The 25,867-nt window shown below is 44.0% G+C and overlaps 1 protein-coding gene across 1 annotated transcript in view; it reads right to left on the bottom strand.

Annotated features, from left to right (window-relative positions):
- LOC101938293 (collagen alpha-1(XXIII) chain) overlaps positions 1–25,867 on the bottom strand; it is a gene marked incomplete at its 5' end in the record, with an annotated part of 85,386 nt that overhangs the window by 44,621 nt on the left and 14,898 nt on the right. The window contains 3 exons of the mRNA XM_065553647.1: positions 3,893–3,919; positions 4,661–4,687; positions 8,841–8,867. Of these exons, the coding sequence (XP_065409719.1) occupies positions 3,893–3,919; positions 4,661–4,687; positions 8,841–8,867 (81 nt within the window). The remainder of the gene's footprint in view (positions 1–3,892; positions 3,920–4,660; positions 4,688–8,840; positions 8,868–25,867) is intronic.

Genomic DNA, 25,867 nt, shown 5'->3' on the forward strand with positions numbered 1-25,867 from the left:
TCTTAAAATGAACAACATGTGTTGGGTCATCATCCGAGATTCTGTAACATGAAATATATGGCAGAATGCGGGTAAAACAGAGCAGGAGACATATAATTCTCCCCCAAGGAGTTCAGTCACAAATTTAATTAATGCATTATTTTTTTAATGAGCGTCATCAGCATGGAAGCATGTCCTCAGAATGGTGGCCGGAGCATGAAGGGGCATACGAATGTTTAGCATATCCAGCACATAAATACCTTGCAATGTTAGCTACAAAAGTGGCATGCAAATGCCTGTTCTCACTTTCTGGTAACATTGTAAATAAGAAGATGGCAGTATTATCTCCTGTAAATGTAAACAAACTTGTTTGTCTTAGAGATTGGCTGAACAAGAAGTAGGACTGAGCGGACTCCGTAGGCTCTAAAGTTTTACACTGTTTTGGTTTTGAGTGCAATTATGCATTTTCACAACAAAGGGATTGCACTACAGTACTTGTATGAGGTGAATTGAAAAATACTATTTCTTTTGTTTATCATTTTTTCAGGGCAAATATTTGTAATAAGAAATAATATACACTGATTTCAAATAACACAGAGAATTTAATATATTTGAAAATATAGAAAAACATCCAAAATATTTAATAAATTTAAATTGGTATCCGATTGTTTAACAGTGCGATTTAAACTGATTAATCATGATTAATTTTTTTAGTCGCGATTAATTTTGAGTTAATCACATGAGTTAACGGGGATTAATTGACAGCCCTAATAATTTTGTTTGTAAATAAAGAAAAAAGATCATTCTTCACGCCAGAGATGCGGAAAGACCCTATCACAAAATACCACAATCCACAACTGCATGGTGACAAGATCCACCAGAGCTTTAAACCCTCTTTTTAAGGTGCACCCACATTTAATTCTAATAGTCTGCTGGCTCAGTTTAACAGGGGTCTGTTCTCCCCCTCAGACACACCCCAAAACACTTCGCCTGCAGAACACAGTTCATTGCAGCAAGTTCCCAAGAATAAGCTTGTGAGGAAGCAACAGGGAACTCTGCAGATCAACCATCAATTTCCCTGGAAACTGTTGTGCTAGACAGACAATGATAGCGTATCCTCACAATACACTTCCCACAGACAGTGCTGTGCAGTAACAGAGTAATTACCACACAAGTGTTCATTTAATTGAGTAATATAGAAAAGCCACTTGGGGTGGTATAAAGTTCCCTCCCCTTTTCAGGCTGAAGGGGTCCCAAGAGACCCTTCATTTTATCCACTCTTCTCTCCTTCATGTCCCTACATTGTGATTGCTGCTTGTTCCTCTGGGGGATGGGCACCACTCCGTCTGGATGCCTACTCCCGAATCAGCAGAGAGGTGTCGGTACAGACTCTACCCTTCCTGCTGAGCACGCCGATCCTAGCAACTGCTAACCAAAGTTCATGTCTGAATCTCAAGGGCCCACCTACCACATTCTGCTGGGTAGTTGGGCAGCCCTCATTTTGTTGCGATTTTTTTCAAGGCCTACGCATCTTTGATTGTGATCTGACGATCGGCGGGAATTTGTTTCTCTGCTCCCCATGTGCAGACTGTGACCAGCTCACATGCTGCCCAGCCATCAGTAATTAATACTCTTTGTGAAAATGATAATATTAAGTATGTGGTACAATCAGAGTGGCGTGGGATATTCCGAGACAGATGGAGAGTCTGGAGGAAGCCTGGAGTCCTGGATCTTCTTAAAGTGACAGAACCACTAACAACAACCTCTTCCAGCCTCAAAGGAAAGCCGCCAGAATGTAAGAGAGACTCAAGTCTGAACACAGCGGTGCAAAGGAGAATGTTGTATATTTAATAATCAGGAAGGACCCATATGGGTTTTCTTAGCAAAATGCTTACCCTGCATTTAAACACAAAAAGAAGATTCCAAGAAGCCACACATCAAAGCAGCCGCTGAGCCATCTTCCAACAGCCAACTCCTAGGTTACTCTCTCTGTGTCAGCCTCTAGGCTTAGAGAGGTGCACACTAATTTAACAACGTTGAGCGTCCCCAGGCACATCCAGCAGACATAGGAACTCCAGCTCAGCCTGTCTCTATACATTGCAGGCTAATTAAACTTTTACTCACTTGAGTAAAACATAGACTCATAGACTTTAAGGTCAGAAGGGACCATTATGATCATCTAGTCTGACCTCCCGCATGATGCAGGCCACAAAGCCGTCCCTACCCTTTCCCTTGACTCTGCTGTTGAAGTCCCCAAATCCTGTGGTTTAGAGACTTCAATTAGCAGAGAATCCTCCAGCTAGCGATCCCTGCCCCATGCTGTGGAGGAAGGCGAAAAACCTCCAGGGCCTCTGCCAATCTACCCTGGAGGAAAATTCCTTCCCGACCCCAAATATGGCGATCAGTAAAACCCCGAGCACGTAGGCAAGATTCTCCAGCCTGACCCTCATTAGCCATTATACTATTTACCAGCGATGGCACGCTGTTCCTTTGATTAAAATCATGTTATCCCATTAGACCATTCCCTCCATAAACTTATCTAGCTTAATCTTAAAACCAGACAGGTCCTTCGCCCCCACCGTTTCCCTGGGAAGGCTGATCCAATATTTCACCCCCCTGACGGTCAGAAACCTTTGTCTAATTTCAAGCCTAAACTTCCCCACGGCCAGTTTATATCCATTCGTTCTCGTGTCCACATTAGTACTGAGCTGGAATAATTCCTCTCCCTCCCTGGTATTTATCCCTCTGATATATTTAAAGAGAGCAATCATACCCCCCTCCATAGTACTGTGGAAAGCACGTCTGATGGCACCCACACCACATCATGTCTTATTTCTTGACATATTGAGCCTTCACTTACCATACCTGTAACCAGCTGCTCCATTCTAGCTAGAGGATTGATCCCATATATTTGCTGAAGGAACCTACACTGTTGTTCTATTTTAAATGATTTACTTCACAGGTTAGAAAAACAGTGTCAGTCCCACAACAGGTCATTAATTTCCATAAGTTATGGCGGAAACTGTTCTCTCTCCTCACTTGGGTTGGTTACCTTTATCCTCAATCAGAGGCAGCCCAGAGCAATTATATATAATAATATATGGAGATATACCTATCTCCTAGAACTGGAAGGGACCCTGAAAGGTCATTGAGTCCAGCCCCCTGCTTTCACTAGCAGGACCAAGTACTGATTTTGCCCCAGATCCCCGAGTGGCTCCCTCAAGGATTGAACTCACAACCCTGGGTTTAGTAGGCCAATGCTCAAACCACTGAGCTATCCTTCCCCCCTACAAGTAAGTGAGAATAGATCATGGAAAGAATCCACAAGAATGGAAGAGACACCGAGAGGAGAGAAGATGAAACAAACTGATAACACCAATAACCTCACTGGTACCTCACACTCCCACATGTGTCTGTTGTATCTACTTGCTGTCTCTCATCAAATACTTACATTGTAAACTCTGTAGGGCAGGAATAGAGTCTTTTTCACTATACGTATGGGTACAGTGTCTAGCACAGAGGGGGCCCCGATCCCTGACTGATGACTCTATGTATGACCCCAATACAAATATAGAACAATAGTTGTCTCAAGTGAAACATGGAAGCTGACGGTATTTCTTTGTTCTCCTTTCTCAAACCAAAGAAGCTCTAGTAATGGGAAACCAACACAAAAATGACCTGGGCTCATAGGACTGAAGGTTCTTAACTAAAGCTTTCATGTCGCCAGACCATAATTATCTGGGGAAGAAAAACGATGCCCAAGAATCAATACTGAGGGTAGAATACAATGTTTTCTAAACCTTCACCGCATTACAGCTTGCACTGACAAATAGTACACATAGATTTGCTTTCCTTTATCATAGTGGGGTTTGGTTGTGTTTTAGAAAAATAAGTGAGTGCTTTTGGTACTTACCCTTGGGCCGACGTCCCCTTGTTCACCCTACGTCACACAAAACAGCAAGGTACAGCAATTAGAGTTCAAATCTCAGACATGTAAGACAGAGTGGAAGGCATGTAGACTATGGAATGGTACCCCTTGGGAAATGGCAAGAACCCCATAGCTTAACTCATTCAAAACCAGGCCGGACAAGGCCTTGAGACAATGTGACAGGGAACAATTCTGCATTGGCAAGAGATGAGCAGATACTCCAGGTATTTTCCATTTTTAAGGCTCCCACAGCCACTGCCTGTAACCTACATTGAAAAAAGGTGCCTGGGCTAAGATAGTTTTGTAACAGTAGCCACGTTTCAATGGCTTTTCTATCTCTCAGTGGGGGAGCTAGAGCATAACATGGAAAAAGGAGAGCACAACCACTAAGCTATCTGTGCTGCTGGAGACAAGGATGGCATGTGGATGTCTCAAGGTGTGTGGGGATGCTTGTATGCTTGGAAGAGTTAGCATCTGCTAATTCTTTCCCCCTCTAAAGAGAGTGCGACACTATTTCTACCCTGTCATTTCAGAGCATTTCCTGCTGTAGCTTTTTCCCTTCCATGGGTTTGGCCAAGGTAAAGGGAGAATTTAGCCTTATGGCTCCATGCTCCACTATGAAACAATTAGAAGACAAGACTCTACCATATTAGGTATTCTTAACTAAAAAAATCCCAGTGCCCAGGAAACAAGTATTTGTTAATGCAGCGTAGAGGGTTTTTAAAGATGCATTTTGGTGAGTTTAGTCATTACCTTTTCCCCTTTTGGTCCGGGAGGTCCCTGTAAATATAAGTGAGAGCAGAATAAAAAAGCAGCATATATAATCAGCATACACATCTCTGCTCCAGTGTCTTGACTAGAAAGGATAAAATTCTTTATTCATAATTTGATTCCCATTCAGCTCTATTTCTCTTTCTTTTTTATTAAGCTACATGTTGTTTTACATAAAAGATGCATGTCTAATGAAGCACCAATGAGACCACCATTCTGTTTCCCTCTCATCAGCAGGAAGAACAGAAAAAGAACATTTTAATCTGCATCTCAAGCACACATGATATTGAGATGTACTATAAGCAAGACATTGCTTGAGCTATTAAACCATTTCTAGAAGCACATGCTCAGTGTGTCATTACAGGTACGTTATTCCCAATTATCAGGGCCGGCTCCAGGAACCAGCCGAGCAAGCTGGTGCGTGGGGCGGCAGCTTGTAGGAGGCAGCATTCCGCCCAATCCTAGGGCGGCACGGCCACTTTTGTTGTTGTTGTTGTTCTGCTCCGGCTGCCCTGTAGGGGGCAGCGGCGTGGAAGATGGGAGCGCCCTGTAGCAAGCCCAGCAGAGCAGCCCGCATTCTTCCCTCCCAGCCGACCGGAGCAGCGCAGAGCCCTCCCGGGGGGGAAGGGGGCATGGCGGGAGGGGCCGCGTGGCAGCGCCCCGCTGAAGCCCTGGCCGCCCCCCTTCTCTTTCTCCCCCCGCTAGCCGGGGCACATCTGCAGTGCAGGGAGTCCCCCTGCACCCTGGCTCCAGCCGCGCCGCAGGTTTCTTTGTTTTTTTTTTTGCTTTGCTGTTCTGGCCACCGCGGTTGTTTTTTTTTTTTGCTTGGGGCGGCCAGAAAGCCAGAGCCGGCCCTGCCAATTATACAACTGTTTGAAATATATAAGGAGGGCGGGCTGCTTTCTTTGGCCTATTTGCTGTTCCCCCAAAATAGCTCTGTCTGAGATGGGCAGGAAGAGATGGGTTAGAGCCCCAAAAAGCCATGAAAAATGCTCTGATGTGTGTTTCACTCAAGGTTTAAGTCAAAAGAAGAGTTTCATTTCCATTCAGCACAATTAATGGCGTGAGCATTAGCTAAAGCAAGACCTCATGTGCCACAGGCTGGAGAGGAGGCAGTAAGTCAAAAGGGAGGCACAATGGCAGAAGCATTCGCCTACTTGCACAGCAGCCCATTCGCTGCAAGTCTGGCCTTAGGCAATAGTGCTGGCCCCTTACTTTCAAGGGCATCCCATGGACGAGCTCAGGAGCGGCCTGGTCTCAGTACAACCATTTGATGGGCTAGGTTTGCTTTTTCTTTCAGTTTGGTTTTTGCCTCCCCAGAGGAGTCTCTTCCAGCCTTGGGGCTTGCATTTAACTTCTGACCATCAACACACGCACAGAGAGGAGAATGGATCCTGTAGCGCATGTTGTATGTGTTTGTGGTTTCTGTTCCTTCTTTTAATTTATGGGTCTTCTTTTGCCTTAGGGTTTTGCTAATTTAAGGCCAGATCCCATTGGACAGCAGAATGCTCAGCGTGTTGCACAACCCGGGCCCCTAGTTTCTTGGGTTTAGGGGATTTAAAAAACAAACAAACAAACAAACAAAAAAAACACATTTGCCTTTTCTCTATTCCCATGTGTTCTCTGTAGGGATGGGCAATAGCCAGAGGAGGTTGGCTCTGCAAAACTAATTCAAGCTATTCATATCCAGTAACCATTCCCACCCTTCCCACTGCCACCAAAGCGTGAGGTGGGTTCGGAGTATTTAAAATGGCTCCAATGTAAGTCTATTGCTATGTTTTTCTTTCTCCCCCTCCCCCTCTCTTCCTTAAGGACCAAAAAAGTGAGGTTTCTTTCTTTCTTTTAAGATTTTAAACATTTGTTGAAATTAAAAGCATTACTGCTGAAGAAATTAATATCATTTGGAAAGAGAAAAAACCAGATTCACTTGTTCTCCTTTTAGGCCAAGCAAACCCTGTAATTTTATTTTATTTTATTTTTTAAAGAAAGAAAGAACCGTTAAATATTTCTGGTGGGGAAAAAACCTGAGAACAAGAAGTATGGGACATTAGCTCCAATTCTGCAGGAGAGTCCATGCTGATGGATGGAAAGAGCCACATTGCAGGGGATTTAGGGGTCTGCCTCTGGAGCCTGTTGCAAGATCAGGGTTATAGCCTATATTTGCTCTACACATGGACATCCTGCTTACAGACATTCATAGATTTTAAGGCCAGAAGCAGCCATTACGATGCTCTAGCTGGACAGACATCCTGCCTCTCTATATGTCGGTGGATGTTTACTACGTGGACCAAAGGAATTATTGGCCTGTAGAAAAGTAGATCACACTATAAAACACATGGGTTTCATGCCCCTCTCCTCACTCAGAGTCCTATCCTGCAAACATTTGATTCCATGTGTATACTGACAACAGAGGAGCCTAGGGAAAGCTATTCAAACTTCTTGGCTGAAATTTCCAAGGAGCCTAAGGAAATTAGGTATTTAGGGACAGATTTTTAAAAGGTATTGGGGTGCCTAAGTAGGTGCCGACTGTGATGTTCAAAAGCACCTAAATCCCATGGAAATCAATGGAAGTTAGGTGCCCGGATGCTTTTGACAATCCCACAAAGCACCTAGCTACCTTTATAATCTGGCCCTTAGGTCTCTCAGCCCCTTTGAAAAGCCCATCCTGTGTCCTGAAAACGGTGCTGGAAAACACACGAGACCTGGCTCTTTCACGAAACTTCGGCGATTTTTTTCTTTCCAGATAGACCAAAAAATACTGAGAACAGCACAGAAAATTAATTTTGTGTATATAGCTATAAAAACATACACCAACTTTTTCAAACCTCCAAAAAAGTTCAATTCCGGATTGGTTTGAATAATGGGCAAAGATTCTCGTACTGATCTAACTGGTTGGTCCGCCCCCAATTGTTTTCTACTAGTAGTCTTTTTTTTAATATAGCAACAGAAATAGAGCATATTTGCAGCTATAATGAAACATTCCCAAAGTGGCTAACAAAATATCTAGAACGACTTTGCAACTGAATGAATTGGCCTCTACGATCTTTCTCAATACAGTCACAATGATTTGTAGCTTGAAAAGATTTCAAATGCGGCCCTCTAGTGATCATGGAAGGAAATGCAGTTTGAAAACAAAATGCACACAAGTGACAGTTCTTAAATATCCTCTATGAAAAAAATCAGAACTGACCAAAGTTCAGTCAGCGTGTTATCAAAAGGCTCTGATTTTGTAAAGACAATAAGGAGACATGTACCTGGATTTCCAATAGGCTTCCAAGCAAAAGAAAGAAGTCAAGAGAACATTATGTAAAAATGAATTCCAGACTGTGCCCCATCCCACTAATTCACAAAATGCTACTTCAATAATCATGCACACTGAGACCAGTTCCAAACCACTCTGGAGAAATGTACACCCCTACTCAGCAGTGTGTGTATTCAGAGAGACTGGTCACTTTTTCAATTTAAATAATTTATTATGACTTTTTACTCCCATTAGCATCCAGCTAAGAGTGTGCACTTGATTTTGTTCCCTCCAGTGCATCAATGGAGTTGCTTTTTAAGTTCCAATTACAGGGACAATCTGTGCAAACACATGGAAAGCAATGGGGTTCATCAGATGTTACTGAGGGCATAATTTGTTTGATCAGAGATGAAGCTCAAGAAGGAAAGAACCCAGCTTCTCTTCCCAACCAGTCCCAAGTTGAGTTTATAGGGCTGGCACTTAGAAAGGTACATCTTTTTATTTATAAACTCAGCACACTGTATATAAAAATTACTGAGACTCAAAAACCACAGAACTCCAGAATGACAGTGTTATGTTACAGTTACCTTTCAGAGCAAAAGCTCACAGAGGCCCCGATCCTGAAAAGACTTACAAAAGTGCTGAACTTTATACACTGTGATTAGTCCCATTGAAGTCAACAGGGTTTCACCTGAGTGCTGCAATTTACCCAGATGCTACCATTTGCAGGATTAGGGCCTAATCTGGTAAATCCTAAAATCAATCTGTGTTACAAAGCATAGAGTGACCTTGCTGTACTGCACCTTGTAATAATTATAATGCAGAGCTCCATTATTACAATATTTGGGTCTGCATGTATGTGTTTCATGGAGTAACTAGAAATAAATAAATGGTATATTTGACACTTAACGCACTACTTACTGGCTTGCCATCCAAACCAAGGGGCCCCTGAAAAGGGAAGCAAAGATACCAGATTACAAAAGGAGATTAATTTGTGAATGCAGCTATTTCAGTCATGCTCTAAAACAGGCTCTAGATTAGATCTAGTGCATTGTGGATTATATTAATAGATCTTATCACTTTTTCAAGATTCAATAATATTTCTCAAGAGAACAATAAAATAAAGGATGTCAAGTAATATATAATAGAGAGTATGAAAGGGTGTGAAAAGAAACAAAGGCATGGTGGGAAGAATAAGATGATTCCCTTCAGGCACGGTGCTTAGATCGGTCAGGGATTTTTAAAGCACCTATCAGAGCAGCACAGAACCCAGGATGGATCCCACATGTGACTCAACTTCAGAACTGGGCCTTTATTTTTTTAAAACAATAGGGACAAGAACTTATCATTTACCCAGATTCTATGGGCCACCTCTTGCCCTGCATCATTCCCACTGACAGCAACGGGAATCCCGCTGTGCACAGAGGCAGCGTATAGCATGGGACTTTAGTCCCTGATCCCGCAACACATACACAGATGCTCAGCTTCACTCACCAGAGTAGTTGCATAAAGTCAGATGCATGAATAAGTGTTTGCAGGATTGGGGCCTTAGCAATCTTACCTATCCTTTAAATCTACCCTTCTAGGATTCCCAAAGGAAATGCACAGTAAGTACCCCGAGTAACGGTTGATTTATTATTTACAATCACGTCGTCCCTTACATGGCGGTTAAATGTCATTAAACATATGAGGCCAAATTGTGTCTGGCCCTTGAGTGAGTGTACATGAGGAGGGGAGTGTGTAGGTCCTGAGCACCAGGCTACTGCTGCTGTCTAGGAGAACCTGTGCAAAGGCTAGGGGTGGCTCCAGGCACCAGCGCACCAAGCGCGTGCCTGGGGCAGCAAGCCACAGGGGGCAGCCTGCCGGTCGCCGTGAGGGCGGCAGTCAGGCTGCCTTCGGCGGCATGCCTGTGGGAGGTCTGCCGGTCCCGCGGCTTTGGCAGCAATTCGGCGGCGGCTATGCCGAATCCGCGTGACCAGCGGACCTCCCGCAGGTGCACCGCCAAAAGCTGCCTGCCTGCCGTGCTTGGGGCAGCAAAAAACATAGAGCCGCCCCTGGCAAAGGCACTGACTTTAGTCCTGCTACTCCTCAACCAGAGCTGTTGAATAGTTGCAGTAAATCCCTGGAAGGACAGTGCTGTTACCGGCTGGTCTACTTGCCACCCAGATAACTTCATCTCTTCTGTAACTGGATTTATAACCATCTCCTAAACAGATAAGGGACCGAGGCCCCGATTCACTTTGGCACCTGCTTAAGTCTCACAGACGTCAAAGGGGGTTAAATATAGGCCTACCTTTAAGCACATGCTTTAAACACTTTGTGAGGTAGGGATGGACTTAAGCATGTGTGAAATACTTTGCTGAATCGGGGCCTTAATAGGTTAGTTTTAAACAACTGTGCCGTGGAGCATAGCAATTCTCCAGTGGCAAAGTCTAATCCAGTTCAGCAGCGTGGCTTGCCATTCTACAGTAATTTTAGATGCCATTTATGGTTCAACTTCTGTTGGTCCAATAAAAGATTAATATCACTCACCTGGTCTCTCTCATATCCCGGGACCAACACCACTACAACAACTTTATGGTTCAGCCTTTTCCCTATGCTGGTGAGCAGCTGTCACTTTGTCATGTGAAAAACCCAACTACAAGACTCCGACACAAGAACCATGCGACCCATATTCTCATGCAGCTGAATTGCTCATTTGTGTCCCCAAACATGCAATTTTGATCTACAGTATGTTCCTATCACTGAATGTGATGTTGCTTTCATCACTTCATGGTAAGATAAGGGCCATGGTCACTAAGTTATAGCTTGGAATCAATGCTCTTTTATATTTCCACATCACAGCTACACTGTATGACATATGTCTTGCGTCTCTCTCTCTAAGCAACACTGGACATGACAGTGATGTAAATTTGGAGTAAACCTTTTGAAGTAAACAGAGTTTGGATCACTCCTGTACAACAATATATGGTCAGGATTCTCCAGATTTCATAAAGTAAAAAATAGGGTAAAACAATTCAGTTCAGCTCAAAGTCTTGTGATGTTGTAGTTAATTAAAAAAAAAAAAATGGTGTAAGAGAATCCCAAGCAATACATTAAAAAGTCTTTTTCCACCTAACCACTTGTTAACTTCGGAAGTAATCTTGAAAAAGTGTGATTCTGTTTTCCTTTATGTGTACACACTCTACAGATTTTGTATGGTGTTTTAATCTTGTTAGAACAATGTTACCCAGTGAACTTTTTTCTGTTTTTGAACCAAATAAAAGGCAAACAGACATCAGAGAAGAATTCACAGGGCATGCGGAACTGGTTACATTTTGGTAGAGCCTGATATAAAGTAGCTCCGAAACCTGGAGCAAATTCTAGTTTTCAGAAGAAAGTTATAAAAAAAATAATGCAAGTATTTCAAGATGCAAACCATTTCATTTCAAATTCCAATCCAGCTGTTTTTAATTGCTACTTTGTACCAAACACACAAAGCAGTACCCAAAAGGGATCGGAAAGGGTGGTTCTCTTAAGGAAAAACATTGTGTTTGTGGGAAGGTGTTTAATTAGTGTTTGGTACAAAAGGCACCTTAGACCAGATTGCCAAAGGGTCCTCATCCCAGCTCTGACATCTGAGTGCCCCCAAACTGAAATTTGCATATGCATCTAGTCTAAGTCTTGAATTCTCAAAAGCATTCTTTTACTGAAATCACTGGTCCACGCAATTTGAATTTGGGGCTATTTATTCCAGACACAGTAGAGCTATTTTTATTAAGTTTTTAACAATGGCTAGTGTGGGCCAGGATAGCTAGAGTGTGTCTGCCTGTACAAAGTGCTAGTATAAGGCCTATGCAACACTCAAGTCCTTAAAACAGGGCTTACGTTGAATTTAAATGGTGCTTAGGCCCCATGTCATTCTGCGTAGGGATGAATTTCACAGAGGAAAGTATAGTTTTTACTTTTTAGATTAGAAATTAAAGAGTCTTGTGGCACCTTATAGACTAACAGATGTATAGGAGCATGAGCTTCCATGGGTGAATGCCCACTTCTTCGGATGCATGGAATAAATGGAAAGCCTTGAGGCAAATGTCCATTTCTGACTGGTACCAGAGAAACCCCACCCACCAACGCTCTTCATGAGGGCCTCCAGGCACAAGCAGGACATCATCAGAACAAATTCCCATTGGCTGAACATGCTGTGAGGACAGGACGCTTTCCCCTGGTAATTGAACCCCATTCTGTGACTGGTTCAGTACTGAACATTGCCTGTCTTGGGGCTGAGACCAGTGTAACTTTGTGGGAAATAATCCACCTTTGGAGGGAAAGGAAGACATATTTCTCTGTCAGTTTGATTTAAAAAACCCAACATTTGTTTGGAGCCACTCAGAGGTTTCGAACAATAGAAGTGGCCTGGAAGGAGGGACTGGAGATGCAGAGTGCAGGTGGTGGGGTGATAGGTGCATATATTCACCTTGATTCTATGATCTAAATGGTACATATGCACACAGAAAGACTTCTTTTCAGACTAACAATAAAAACCGGGGCCTATCTGTTCTGCCATGGCATGTATGCAATGGTTTGTTTATAGTTTAATTTAAAACGTAGAAAATAGTAAAGTAAGATGCGGGGTTTGGGCTGGGCCATCACCATGTGCTCCATGTCAGCACTTGGCATGCAACGTTTCAACCTCAGAGTAAACCGATTTATTCAGACATGTTTTGAAGCAAATAATTGTGGCTGTTTTATCGTTCAAGCTGGGGAGGGTGAGAGTGGAATGCCGAAACGTCATTTCAGATTTATCTTTTAATTCTCAGCGGGTGAACTTCACGCCTGTGCAGAGAGCCAGCTCAAGGCCTGTGAAACATTCATGCCTTTGGCCTGGTTTACACCTAAGCTATGCTGCTCAAGAGAGACCCAGAGAGAGACACAGTTAAGCCAACCTAAGCCCTGGGGTAGAGACTGCTAGGGTGACAGAAGAATTCTTCCGTCAACCTAGCCACTGCCTCTTTAGGATATGGATATACTACACCAACAGAAAACTCCTTCTGTCGCTGCAGCAAGTCTCTACGCTACAGCGCTGTAGCTGCAGCACTGCAGATGTGCCGCTGTAGCGCTTGTAGTGTAGACATACCCTTCCAAATAGGGCCTACGTGGGACTTGAAAGGTGCCTGAGTCTTCGACCTCTGGACAGGGATAATGTTACCACCGGTGGGTGGGTGGACGGACATGTATGTGTGGTTGCCAGTATAGCTATCCTGGCAAATCTTTTCTAGTGGAGATCTGGCCTAAATGAGCGGGCCTGCCACCTGTGGAGGAAGCAGTGGGAGGAGTCAGCTTAGCGAAATGAGGCTGCTGACGGCTGCTGCATGGAGGATTAGTTTGTGATTGCTGTTGGCAGTTACAGCCTTCTCCTCTGCTCAGTGCTTGCATGTGACTGAAGGGGGCTGGGAATAAGAGATGAATGGCCCTTCTTTTCCCCTCCCCACTTTTGCTTTATTCAATACCATTGACAGTACTGGGGCAGCGCCAACAGGGTTGTAGTTAAAAACTTGTTCTCATCTCGCTCTAGGTTATGTTCAATTGGTATGTGCAGCATAACTGTTAATCGCTTCAGTTCTGTACTTACACTCTGGTGAGAATTCAATAAAACAAAGCACATAAGGGAAAGGGAAAGTTAAATTACTTTGCTCCTTTGAACTTAACAATGGGGGAGAAAAGGGGAAGATCAGGAAATGAAGGGCCAAATTTTAATAACCTAGGCAGCAACACGAGGCCACTGGCACTAACACTGATTAAGCCTTGTAGCCGCAGACACAATTGTGGTCATGTACCCTTTGTAGTATGACTAGCACCTAGCCCTACACCAATACCAATTTACTTGGTACTTCCGCCTCTAACAAAAACAACAAGGAGTCTGGTGGCACCTTAAAGACTAACAGATTTATTTGGGCATAAGCTTTCATGGGTAAAAACCTCACTTCTTCGGTTGCATCCGAAGAAGTGAGGTTTTTACCCACGAAAGCTTATACCCAAATAAATCTGTTAGTCTTTAAGGTGCCACCAGACTCCTTGTTGTTTTTGTAGATACAGACTAACACGGCTACCCCCCGATACTTGACCTCCTCTAACAGTTTATAGTGTAGTTTGGATTGATAGCCATTTTAAAAGCATGTTTCCCTATTAGGTTTAACATCACCACTCTATAGTAATTGTCAGTCATTTTAAATGGTAGCAGAAAGGATTTTCAGACTTTTTCAGAAGTGGGTTTTACTTGCAAAATGAGTAAGATCTGGTCAGAAATTGGAAAAGGCCCTGCCCACACTATGACTCAGACTTTGTTTAAATGTGATTATTGATAGCATGGACTCCCCATCCATTGCAGAAGGATTCCCCTCCTCCGAGAATCCATATTATAAAATCAAGCTGCTGATTGCTAGCGGGTTCATCTGTAGCACGATACTGGGCAAAAACATCCAAATCTTTATTGTTCAGGGAAGCTTGTTAGGAACATGCTAACAGTAGCCATATTTAAGCTTTAAATATGGTTGCAGCTAGTTTGATTTTAACTTCCGTGCAGACCTAATGAGAACGGATTGCTGCAAAGCACAGGACAGTATAGGAAGAACCCTAAGACTTGGCTAATCTACTGTGCTTCCTGATTGTTACCAAACCGTTTTATTAGCCCTGGTAATTATATATAGACACCATGGTTTGGTCCCATCTGCAGAGGGATAGCCAAACTCAGTTGTCAGCACAGCTGGGGTGCTACCTTTTAGAATCCAATCTCCCAACAACAAATCCTGATGTTGGTACAAAAGCAACAGTGTCAGTTGGCAGCTCCAATGCCTGCACACCCCTACCCCCGAGTGCCAGTCCTCATCCTATACTGCCCTGTTCTCACATGGTGCTGTGGCAGGGGTTGGCAGACAGAGGGGTGGCACTTTCTCCCTGAATATAATAAAGACCCTCAGCTGCTCGCTTTAGGACTGTCCAGCAAGTATTGCTGGGCTGGCTGCAATGGATTAGGCAGTTCCTCCAGCAGATGCTGTAAGAGGGAGGTGTTCCAAAGAGTGCTACAATCCAGCTGTTGCAAGAAGCCAGAGACAACTTGGGAGAAGCAGGAAAGCCCTTTTGAGAGCCTCCAACCCTGGCAATACAAAGCCATCCTCCTTGTTTTACATTTAGAGACCCAGTTAAAGGAAGCCTATTGAACTCTTCCGGCCTGAGTCCCGTCCCACTTACGCTAACATAGCTCTGTCTTCATTGTAGTTACTCTCTATTAACAGAAACGTCAGCAGGGCCTGTCCCTTAGTTTACACACTTCACTGTGGGAACGTGATTTGTTTTGTTCTGACCAGGCTTGGTGTTTATTAGTCAGCAAGATTGCAGATCTCGGGGATACTGGTCCTGTACCCACCACCCACGGCTCGCCTGACCCATCATACAGCCCCACTATACTAAGGAGAAAAATCATGGAAGCAGCATATACAGCAGGGGTAGGCAACCTATGGCACGCGTGCCGAAGGTGGCACGCAAGCTGATTTTCAGTGGCACTCACACTGCCTGGGTCCTGGCCACCCATCCGGGTGGCTCTGCATTTAAAATTTAATTTTAAATGAAGCTTCTTAAACATTTTAAAAACCTTATTTACTTTACATACAACAATAGTTTAGTTATATATTATAGACTTATAGAAAGAGACCTGCTAAAAACATTAAAATGTATTACTGGCACGCGAAACCTTAAATTAGAGTGAATAAATGAAGACTCGGCACACCACTTCTGAAAGGTTGCCAACCCCGATATACAGTTATTAGCAGGACTAATGCTGGTTTCAGCCAGGTGAGCCTGTTGCAAACTCCTGGCTTCCCGCGAGGGTAGAGCAAGAATGCTGCAAACATTCTGAGGACTTGTCTTCACTACCCGCCCGGATCTGCGGGTAGAAATCGATCTCTCGGGGATCGATTTATCGCGTCTCATCGGGACGCAATAATCGATCCCCGAATCGACGCGCATACTCCACCAGCCCAGGTAGGAGTAAGCGCCATCGACGGGGGAGCCGCGGTGGTCGATTTGCCGCCATCCTCACAGCAGGGTAAGTTGGATCAGATACGTCGAATTCAGCTACGCTATTCCCGTAGCTGAATTTGCGTATCTGAAATCGATCCCTCCACCATAGTGTAGACATAGCCTGAGATGCCTTTCACACCCATAGGTCAGCAATGGGGAACTAAAGTAAAGTAGCAAGGTGATGTAACTTAAGTTTTCATTTGATCTTGATGCAACTTGTGTGTATGTAAAAGGCTACATTAGTGTCTCCAAACATTATGAATTAAGTCTCTAAAATATTATGCTGCTCTGAAAATGTATAAGCAAGCTCTCCAACTGGAAAGGGATTTACCACATTTTCTCCATCCCCACTCCCCTGCTTTTGTAGAACTTATGATTTACACCCCAAAAGCTAGATCGTTTATTTTTTAATGATTGCATAACTAACAAATACCTTCATTTACAAAAGAACCTGCATGCGTCATGTTTCATGTCAGTGTATTTGCATAAAAATACTTTCACAAAGCAAATTATATTTTAAATGATTGAAATTAACCAGCGTGGCATCCCCAAAAGGAACACTGTTCCCCTTCTTAATATTTTCTGTGTCAATCAATCACATGTTTTCCTTGTTAAAACTACCACAAAGAGCATCATTCCAAAGCCAGTCTTGGCGAATTCCTTATTGCCAGATTTAATAGGCAAAACCATTTGAATTCAATGGGGTGCCTGATATGCATGCGGCTCAAATTTAAATACATCGCAGATGTTCACAGCTAAGCAGAGATAATTTGCAAATATTAATATTTACACAACAAAGATGCCCCACAGGAAACACAACTGCCTTCTGAATGAAACTAAGCCACAGGATTTGCTTTATTCTCATGATTACTGTAATGCCCAGAGTATGAAGGGCACTTTATGGGCTCTGCTCCTAAAGGCCTGATTCCACAACCCAGTCTCGTCCCGCACAGATACCAACTCCTACAATGGAGTCCCACTCAAGCCAATGGGACTTGGCATGTGGACCTTTTTTCCAAGATCAGGCTTAATGCAGAGATGTGCAAGAACCGAGCAGCATAAGGGCTACTCTAACTTGTGGCAATTTGTAATAGCAGCCTAATGAACATTACAGTGTTAAGGATCCCTGGAGCACGGTGCATTCTGGCCCTGCTTCTACCCCCATCCGGCGTCCGAAATACCTGCTATCCCACGGACTGAGGGAGGACTTTGCACCAATTCAGGATCCTCATATAAGGTTTCTTTGTGCCACTCGAGCAATGCAAAATAACCGCAGCATGGGCCAAGGAATTACCCGGCAGGACTTACACAAAACGTAGCAGCACAAAACTTACTTCATCTAAAAAAATGCACCTGTGTATGGCCGTCAGAGAAACAGCAGCGATACCATCAGAGTTATGTGAAGACCTTTGGCTCTTTAAGTAGGCAAGGGAGATATTTAGTTTGAAAAATAACAGCAGGTGTGAGGGAAGAGAGAATTTTATCACAAAATGACAGAGGTTTTGAAGTTGGCTACAGTCCCAACATAACATAAAACAAGACTTGGGTGGACAAATGGCCACCCTCCAGCCAATGTACTGTGAGCATAATTCATTCCTCATTGCATGGACTCTCTCTGTCCTGATAGTAAATTAAGCAGAAAGATTTATGTCCCTAGCATTACTGCACCAGCGCTGAGAGAGAACAACACTTTGCATCTGCTGCACAGCTTTGAAAAGGCATTTACTACTCTCTAACCAACGATTACAGGGAGGGATTAGGCCAAGGTGTTGTGTACACAGTATCAGCTTGGAGGTGTATGGATTTCTCCGTTTGACAGGAAGGCAAGATATCATGGGAAGAAGGGATAAGTAAGAAGTGGTTATTTATTTAAACTGTCATATTATTGGAACGAAAGCTACTTCACGTCTTTGTTCAGAGGTCGCCAGCCCCATCACCATGAAAACAGAAGGAGACAGTAATTACAATGAATAGAGACTGCTCTCTCGCATTTGGAAGTGATGCTTGATTTAAGGGCCCCATGGGAAGTAAATGCATTTCACAGAGCCTGTGGCTTCTTAAGGAATTTGCACAGTATTCCACTTAACTTTATTCTTATGACAGCAACCTCTCTCCACAGCCTAAAACAAGGAAGGGCATTGAAAATGAGACATTTGCCTTCATTATCTATATGATCAGCAAGCCAACTTGTTAGCCTAAATTCTGGGGACATTTCAGTGTTGCTTTTGTTTTGTGATTATACTTCTATTTTGAGCCACCCAGAATAAAGGAAATAGTTACCAGATGATTGTTTGTTCTGACTAGGTGGCACAAATGTTTACTGAGGAGTTGCTTTCCTGACAATCTTTCACCTCAAGCACATGGTGCTCTTACGATCCCTTTTTGGTGCTGTTCTGGACAGAGTCACAGCCAGTCTCTCGCTGTTCAGCTGACATACTGCACATCATTTTAAAGTATAAGGGAATTATGGGTTCCATGAAATCCATCCCCCTGGAACTCATGAAGTCCTGCACACAGTACCATATATGACCCCAAACAACCACTTTAAGAGCTTCATTTTTTGGTTCCAAAGGGATTATTTGAGCAACGTTGCAAAAGGAAGCCCTTAGCCCTCCACACTAACGAGAGAGTTTCTAAAGCATTCCCTGGGGACTGGGCTGCTGCCACCATCTTGCATTTTCCCTGGGAAAGAGTAAAGCCTTGTATGGGTTTTTAAAAAGGCCACCTGTATTCACTCCACTCACAGAAGACACTAAAGATGGCTCTTGCCAGATCTGGTTGGGATCAAGGAAGTCTCCAAATCCCCTGAGCTTGCCTCACAGGATTACCACATTTTCCGGGATGGTGCTGTGTTCCATACCAGAAGTAAGAAGCAACAAACTCTCTCCACAGAGGTATCAGATGACACATAACCAAACAACCTCTGATAAGCCACAGTTCTGCTTTAAATGGAGGTTAAAATTCCTCACTCTGTTTCTAGGAAGATACACACCCAGACTGCAGAGCTCTGGGTATCAGGTCCCTGATGGAAAAAGAGCAGAAAGCAACAATAAGTTGCTAGCACCAATATCCATGATACAAAACAAACAGGAGAATTCTGCAATTAAACTCAGCCGTTGCAGAGGTTGTGTTATTTAATGGAGGGTGTATAGTCAAAGTGTTGTTAGAATCCAGTGTTGCAGCTTTACATACTACTCTGAAGGAAGCTTCACTCTGTTCTACCTAAGGAGCAGACAACTGGCATTGAGCAGTGGTTTTCAAACTGTGGGTCGCGACCCAGTAGTGGGTCGTGGAATGTAAGGCACTGGGTCGCCGCAGCTCTGGTCAGCACCGTTGATCAGGCCGTTAAAAGTCCCGTCGAAGGTGCTGCCCGGCTAAGGCAGGCTAGTGCCTACCTGTTCCGACCTTGCGCTGTGCCCTGAAAGCGGTCACCAGCAGGTCCAGCTCTTAGGTGGTTCCTGGCCAATGGGAGCTGGGGGGGGGGCGGTGCCTCTTGGTGAGTGTCACACAGAGCCGCTTGCGTGCCTCCACCTAGGAGCCAGACCTGCTGCTGGCCGCTTCCGGGGCGCAGTGCGGTCCACGGTGTCAGGAGAGGCAGGAAGCCTGCCTCTGCACCCCAGCTGCACCGCTGACTGGGAGCTGCCCAAGGTAAGCCCACGCCCCAACCCTGCGCCCAAACCCCGTGCCCCAATCCCCTGCCCCAGCCTTGAGCCCCCCCAAACTTGGAGCCCCTTCCTGCACCCCAATTCCCTCATCCCCAGGCCCACCCCAGAGCCTGCACCCCTAGCCTAGAGCCCTGACCCCCTCCTGCACCCTAACCCCTGCCCCAGCCGAGAGCCCCCTCCCACACCTCAAACCCCTCATCTCCAGCTCCGTTGGGTTGCGGGCATCAACAATTTTCTTCAACTGGGTCACCAGAAAAAAAGTTTGAAAGCCACTGTCATAGAGGACCAACAGACTTCACTAAAACACTGAGGACAGGATTCAGATGTTCATTTTACTGAGAACATGACTTTGATGCCCTCAGTGCCTGTCCTCTGACCTATGACAACTCCTACCTGGATGCCCCAAGTCTACTCTCAGATGTCTGTCTTAATGAGATTGTGGAGGACATGATTGAGACATAGGCACAGGACAATGACTTTTTTTTTATTATTATTGCTTGGGTGGGTGTGTTCTCCAAAACGTTAAGGAAAATACCTGGAAGCGTAATGCTAAATAGCAAAAAGGTAGTGATCTGAAAATGCAAAATTCTTGAAGACAGAAGCTAAAAGGGGTTTCTGGGTTTGTGAATGAGACAGTGATCTTGAGTAGTTCCAACAACAGAACAATTTATTTCTTCCACTCTCTCCAATGAAAATGGCAGCGTTTGAGGAGTAATAATAGCTTATGCCTAGCCCATAAACCAAGTCACTGTAAGCTCTGAAAGGAGAGCCCCACCCCCCGCCAAGATCTCCGACGTGCACATCTTCTCCTCAGCTGCTGAGCTTCATTTCAGAAGCCACCACTCGCTCATCTGTGCATCACATTGCACCAATTTTCCTCCAGAACAACAAAGTGCTTTTATGGGGGAACCAGTCCCAAGGCTCCCCTCAAATTTCTGAGACTTGAAATGACTTCCATATGTCCTGCACAGTTTTTTTCCCAGTGTTTAAACCTCGGTTGGTATTTCACCTACTGCCCAAACACAGGAGAGGACACAGATTCTATGCTGTTTTAATGCAGGTAAGCCACTGTTTTGGAGCAGTGTTTCATGTAGGCATTTCATCTCTTGATTCCTTTATATATATATTTTTTTCTCCCCAATCCTTCCTTGTTTTTCAATGCTGCTAGATTCCAGCTGGCTTTCCTCCACATTTACTGCATGGGAGTAAACCTTCAGCTTTCCTTGTGCAACAAGCAGAACCTCCAACACAATTTCCACTCACAAATGCACTGGAAGTAGGAAAGCAGACAACAGTGGAGTAGAACTGGCTGGGTAGCAATATTCCAAACAAATAGGGAATATCCAAGACTGGTGGAATGAGCAGCCTAGGAAAAAGGTACGATACTAGGATGGGGGTAGACACCCAAAGCTTAGCTGTGTATACATTTGTCTTTCGAGTATGTTGGATCCTGATGTAGTCAGTGCACTTTGTACTGGTGTGGAGGAGCAGGTTGGAGACAGGCTGTAAGTATCAGTGACCCCTGGCTGGGGACTGTGGCAGTACTGTGGTCTAAAGAGGTAAAATGAGAGATTTCATAGCAAGCTCAGGTTTGAACACAAAAAAACCTCATTAAGAGTGGGGTTTATTTCAGAAGTTCTGGTTTAAGCAGGAAAACACCCATTTGGCTGAGGACTTTGTATTCCGTCTATGCAGCATTATAGCAAGTAAACTCCAAAGCAAACGCACAAGTCAACAAAGAGAGCAGATCTAATATTTCTTCAGAACTCCCTCCTTTGGTGTCTGGTCTGTAAAACCACTTTATCCTCTTCCCATGGGCTGAAGCTAGCCCCCCACCCTCCCAACACACTTTTAAGATGCTGAGCTGAACCAGGCCCAGCTGCACCTAATTAGCTCCCAAGCTGAGAGCATCTCCTTGAACTGATTCTCTGAACACTTGCTGGAAAGGTTACTCAAAAAGCCCAAGGCCCCATCTGGCTTGACACTGTTTCCTCTGAGGGGCACCATCAAGATGGGGTACAGGAAGGTTGAGGAGTCCCCCTGGAAGGATCACTTAAAGACCTGGGTGTGATGCCACGGGGGAAAGAGAGAACCAAGATTTGGCAGAACACCATCGGCAAGCCTGAAGAGTGCCCAGCCAGACCACGCTTAGCCAGTGTCGTTAGAACTTTGGACACATGGGCACCACATTCAGAAAGAGAATGGCAACTCATTGGGCCAAATTCATCCCTGGTGTAATTAAATGGACTTGAATGGAGTTACTCCTTTGGTCTGATGATATATGAAACATATACACCTTCAGAACCAGAGAAAGCGTTTATGCCTATGTCAAAACCTGCTTCTGTAACCTGTACCGAACAATGCTCATCACCATAGAACACAAGTGGCTACTACAGTCATCGCTGCTAAGACCCTCACTGCCTTGTTATGCCCACTGGAAAAAAACAGGGATCAGAAAGACTAAATGAATGCAACTGCAATGTCCCAACAGGGTGGGATGGGGTGGGGTCGCTTTGTCTTGTATTTAGGGGAAGAACCACTCCTAAATACAAGCATAAACATCCTGCTTCCTCAGAGAGCTGGTCTTACAAAATTAAAGTTGTCCCCACTTGTATTATCGTTAAATGAACACGGCAGAGAAATTCACAGATATGTTCAAGGGTAACTTTCTGCTTAAAAAGAACAGGAGTACTTGTGGCACCTTAGAGACTAACAAATTTATTAGAGCATAAGCTTTCGTGGACTACAGCCCACTTCTTCGGATGCATAAAGAGTTTTTCTAAAGTCACATGTCACTGACCTGGGCACAGAGAAATAAAAGTTGCAGTGAAAGACAATAAAACTAAGAGAATTTTTCACTTGACCACAGCTCAAAGAGCCGGGAAGCGATATAGATTACCTCCATTCCCTTGTATAAATGCATGTTTATGCCACTATGTAGGTCAGGTTCTCATTGAGAGATCCTGAAAGCATGTGCATGTGTGACTTTACATAGGTAACCCCACTGAAGTAAATGGAACTTGTGTGAGTAAAGCTACTCAAATGGGTGTTTACGGGATCAGGCCCTAAATTATAGAGTTATAAACCATGGTGAAGCTACCTAGGAAAATTAAGTGTTTAACACAGTAGCCAAAATCCTCATTTAAAAGATGGACACAGATTACAGCACATAAAACACAAATGATGTCTTAAAATACTGAAGAGTTAAACAGCTGCTCGGTATGCTATTTCGTGCACAGAATGGTCTGTGGCTACGCAGTACCTGCAGCTCCGTTTCAGACATATTCCTGAATATGCATGGCTTAATACTCTAGGGGGGTATCTTGAATTATTAGGACTAAGTGATTATCACACACCTGTTGACAATTCATCAAATTATCAGACTGTCAAGTTGTGAGTAACTTCTAAATTCTCTCTGTAAAAGCAGCTTTTTATGGTGTCACTGCTGGCATTCATGTAGCCTTCTTTTTGAAAAGTCTAGCTACTCATGTGTCTTGGAGTGTGCGCTTTTCTGGTACACTAATAGACTGCCCTTCATTAGGAATGGGGGTTCTCTGAGGTTTTATTCCTTGGCATATGTTATTCATTTCTTGTAGATCAGCCTGTCTACAGTCTTAACACATTTACTGGGTCTTAGATAGGCTTTCCTGTGCTTAGTTATCTACACAAATTGAAATTCCTAATAGCTCAGGGAAAAAAAACAAACTTGATTGGTTACGGCCACGGTCTAAAGCTGCCCTCAATTCCATTATTCTGCTGTTCTACAGAGCTTCTGCATTAGGGAACTTACTAACAGGGATCAAGTTCCTTTTTTGCATTTACTCCTTTCCCTTCCAGACATAAGCTGCCCAACATTAGGCTTTAATTTTTGTCTTTAAAATTAAATTAAAAATGGAGTTTACCTCCCTTGCATATTGTGTTCCAGTTCTACCAGGTCTGTCTCATCGTACGCTGGGGTTACGTTCCGCAGTCAGCGTGTAAAGCGAAAACCGCGTATAGTCAAAATTAAATTGAGTGTAATGGCGGGCGGAATCGCCCGCACTACAGGAACAGTATTTAAATTGTTATTTTTCTCCTTTTTTTTGTTTTTGTTTTTGCCGACCGTGTAAAGCTGAATTCGCACATGTTAAATGCGCGTAAGATGCGACAGACCTGTATTTCTACACACACATAACTGACTTCGGTGAGACAACCAGAGTTACAGGAGTGGCTCTCAAAGAAGATTTTAGCCCACTGTATGTATCTTTAAAACCTATTTCATTTACTTACTTACTTTTAAGAGAGTCTCATCTGTTCAGCTACAGCACGTCATTACTGGGGCTAATCGTAACCTTACAAGTAATGTTCTTCCCAGTGAAGAAGTATTTAGAAAATTCATCTCGAACAACTCATTCTTCATTGGGCAGCTATTCGGAGAATGGAAGAAATGGCCCTATGGCCCTTTGTTCTGTCTCTACAACGCCACCCGTGGCCATGAGTAGGCTCCTAGGTGATTGCTGTTTATTATTTGTACTGCAGTGGCAACTTTCTCTCTCTTTTCTATTTTATTTGATTGAACAGTTTTGGGTAGGGTCAACCATCAACTGATTCTATTAGCACAAGTGTCCATCGTAAGGAAAGGTGGTTGTTAGTACAGAGATTTAGGCTATTGTATTAGGCTAGGTCTACACTACCCGCCTGAATCGGTGGGTAGAAATCGATCTTTTGGGGATCGAATTATCGCCTCTCATCGGGACGCGACAATCGATCCCCGAATCGACGCGCTTACTCCACCAGCAGAGGTAGGAGTAAGTGCCATCGACGGGGAGCCACGGAGGTCGATTTTGCCGCCATCCTCACAGCGGGGTAAGTCGGCTCCGATACATCGAATTCAGCTACGCTATTCACGTAGCTGAATTTGCGTATCTTAAATCGACCCCCCCCGTAGTGAAGACCTGCCCTTAGTTTGGGTAGGATCTCTGAATTTCCTTCATTAGGATTCCTTGAATTTCTTAAAATTCAGCCAAAAGCTGCAAAAGTTCCAACTGACCACAGGTCAGAACTTAATTCTAGTTTTCCTTTTCCTGCTCTGGTCATTCCCCAGGAGCTCTCATCACAGTAAGAAATGAGTTCGGTGCACATGCAGCACTCATGACAACTACGGTTTATAAAACTCTCTCATAATCAAAATTACAAACTAAGGAGCCAAATTAATAATTAACACCACTCGTGTCACTAATGCTGCAAGGAACATTTAGAAAAATAGGAGACAACTCTTTATTACACCACATATGTTCTGTAATTTGCTCCCTCTGTGCTTTCTATTAATAAGGCCATTTGCAAAAAGACAGACTCTTGGTTCCTGAGAGTACTTGATCCTGGTGCTTCTTTCTCAACTCAAAGACATAATCCTCTAATCTGCAACATCTCCATTAGCTGCTGTGAGATTGTGATGATGTTACAGAAGGATCATGACATCAGGTGGTGAATAAGCAGCAGAGGTACATGAAACTCCTGCAGAACAAAGATCCCAGCTTCAAAGATCTTCTGAAATGAGAAAAGGAAGAAAAACCCAGTCCAGAAATATAAGATCTATTGTGTGAAGAGAATCATTCCTTAACAGTAGTGATGGGTCTGAATCAAACCTCCAGACCCAGACTTGACCGTGAGCCTCTCTCTACATGCGGAATGCGAACACACTGTACCTTCCGAAAGTTCACATCCAGATCTCAACTCCCCCTGTTTGGATCCCACGGATTGGTCCTGCTCTTAATAGAGATGGGAAGTTCAGTTCAGAACCAGGATTTTGGATCAAAGCCAAAAGTTATTCAGTAGCAACAGGCTTTGTTGTTGTTGCTGTTGAAGTTTTCCACATGGCATCAGTGAGTCTTTAGTAAAGAAAACATCATCCTGGCTGCTGGTACCACAGTGCAGCCACCCGCCTGGAACTGCCTGAAGCCAGGCCCCCTGCAGGACCGAGCCCTGAAGTTCGGACATGCGGCTAGAATCTCAGAGTGTTTCCAGAATGGTGATCACCGCACCCTGATTGGGCTGAGCGGTGATGGTTCAAAGGCACCTTCTCTAGTAGCTGGGAAGCATATTAACCTCCTCTACTATTGAGGCACCGTAGTGGGACTTCAGGAGCCGTGCTGCATAGCATGATGTGGACAGTTAGCTGAGCTGTACAGAGAGAGCACCCTCAAAGACGAGACCCATTCACGTGGCAGCTTCTGTCTCTGGGAACTTAGT

This window comes from Chrysemys picta, chromosome 8, assembly GCF_011386835.1.
Source record: "Chrysemys picta bellii isolate R12L10 chromosome 8, ASM1138683v2, whole genome shotgun sequence".
Taxonomy (NCBI): domain Eukaryota; kingdom Metazoa; phylum Chordata; order Testudines; family Emydidae; genus Chrysemys; species Chrysemys picta.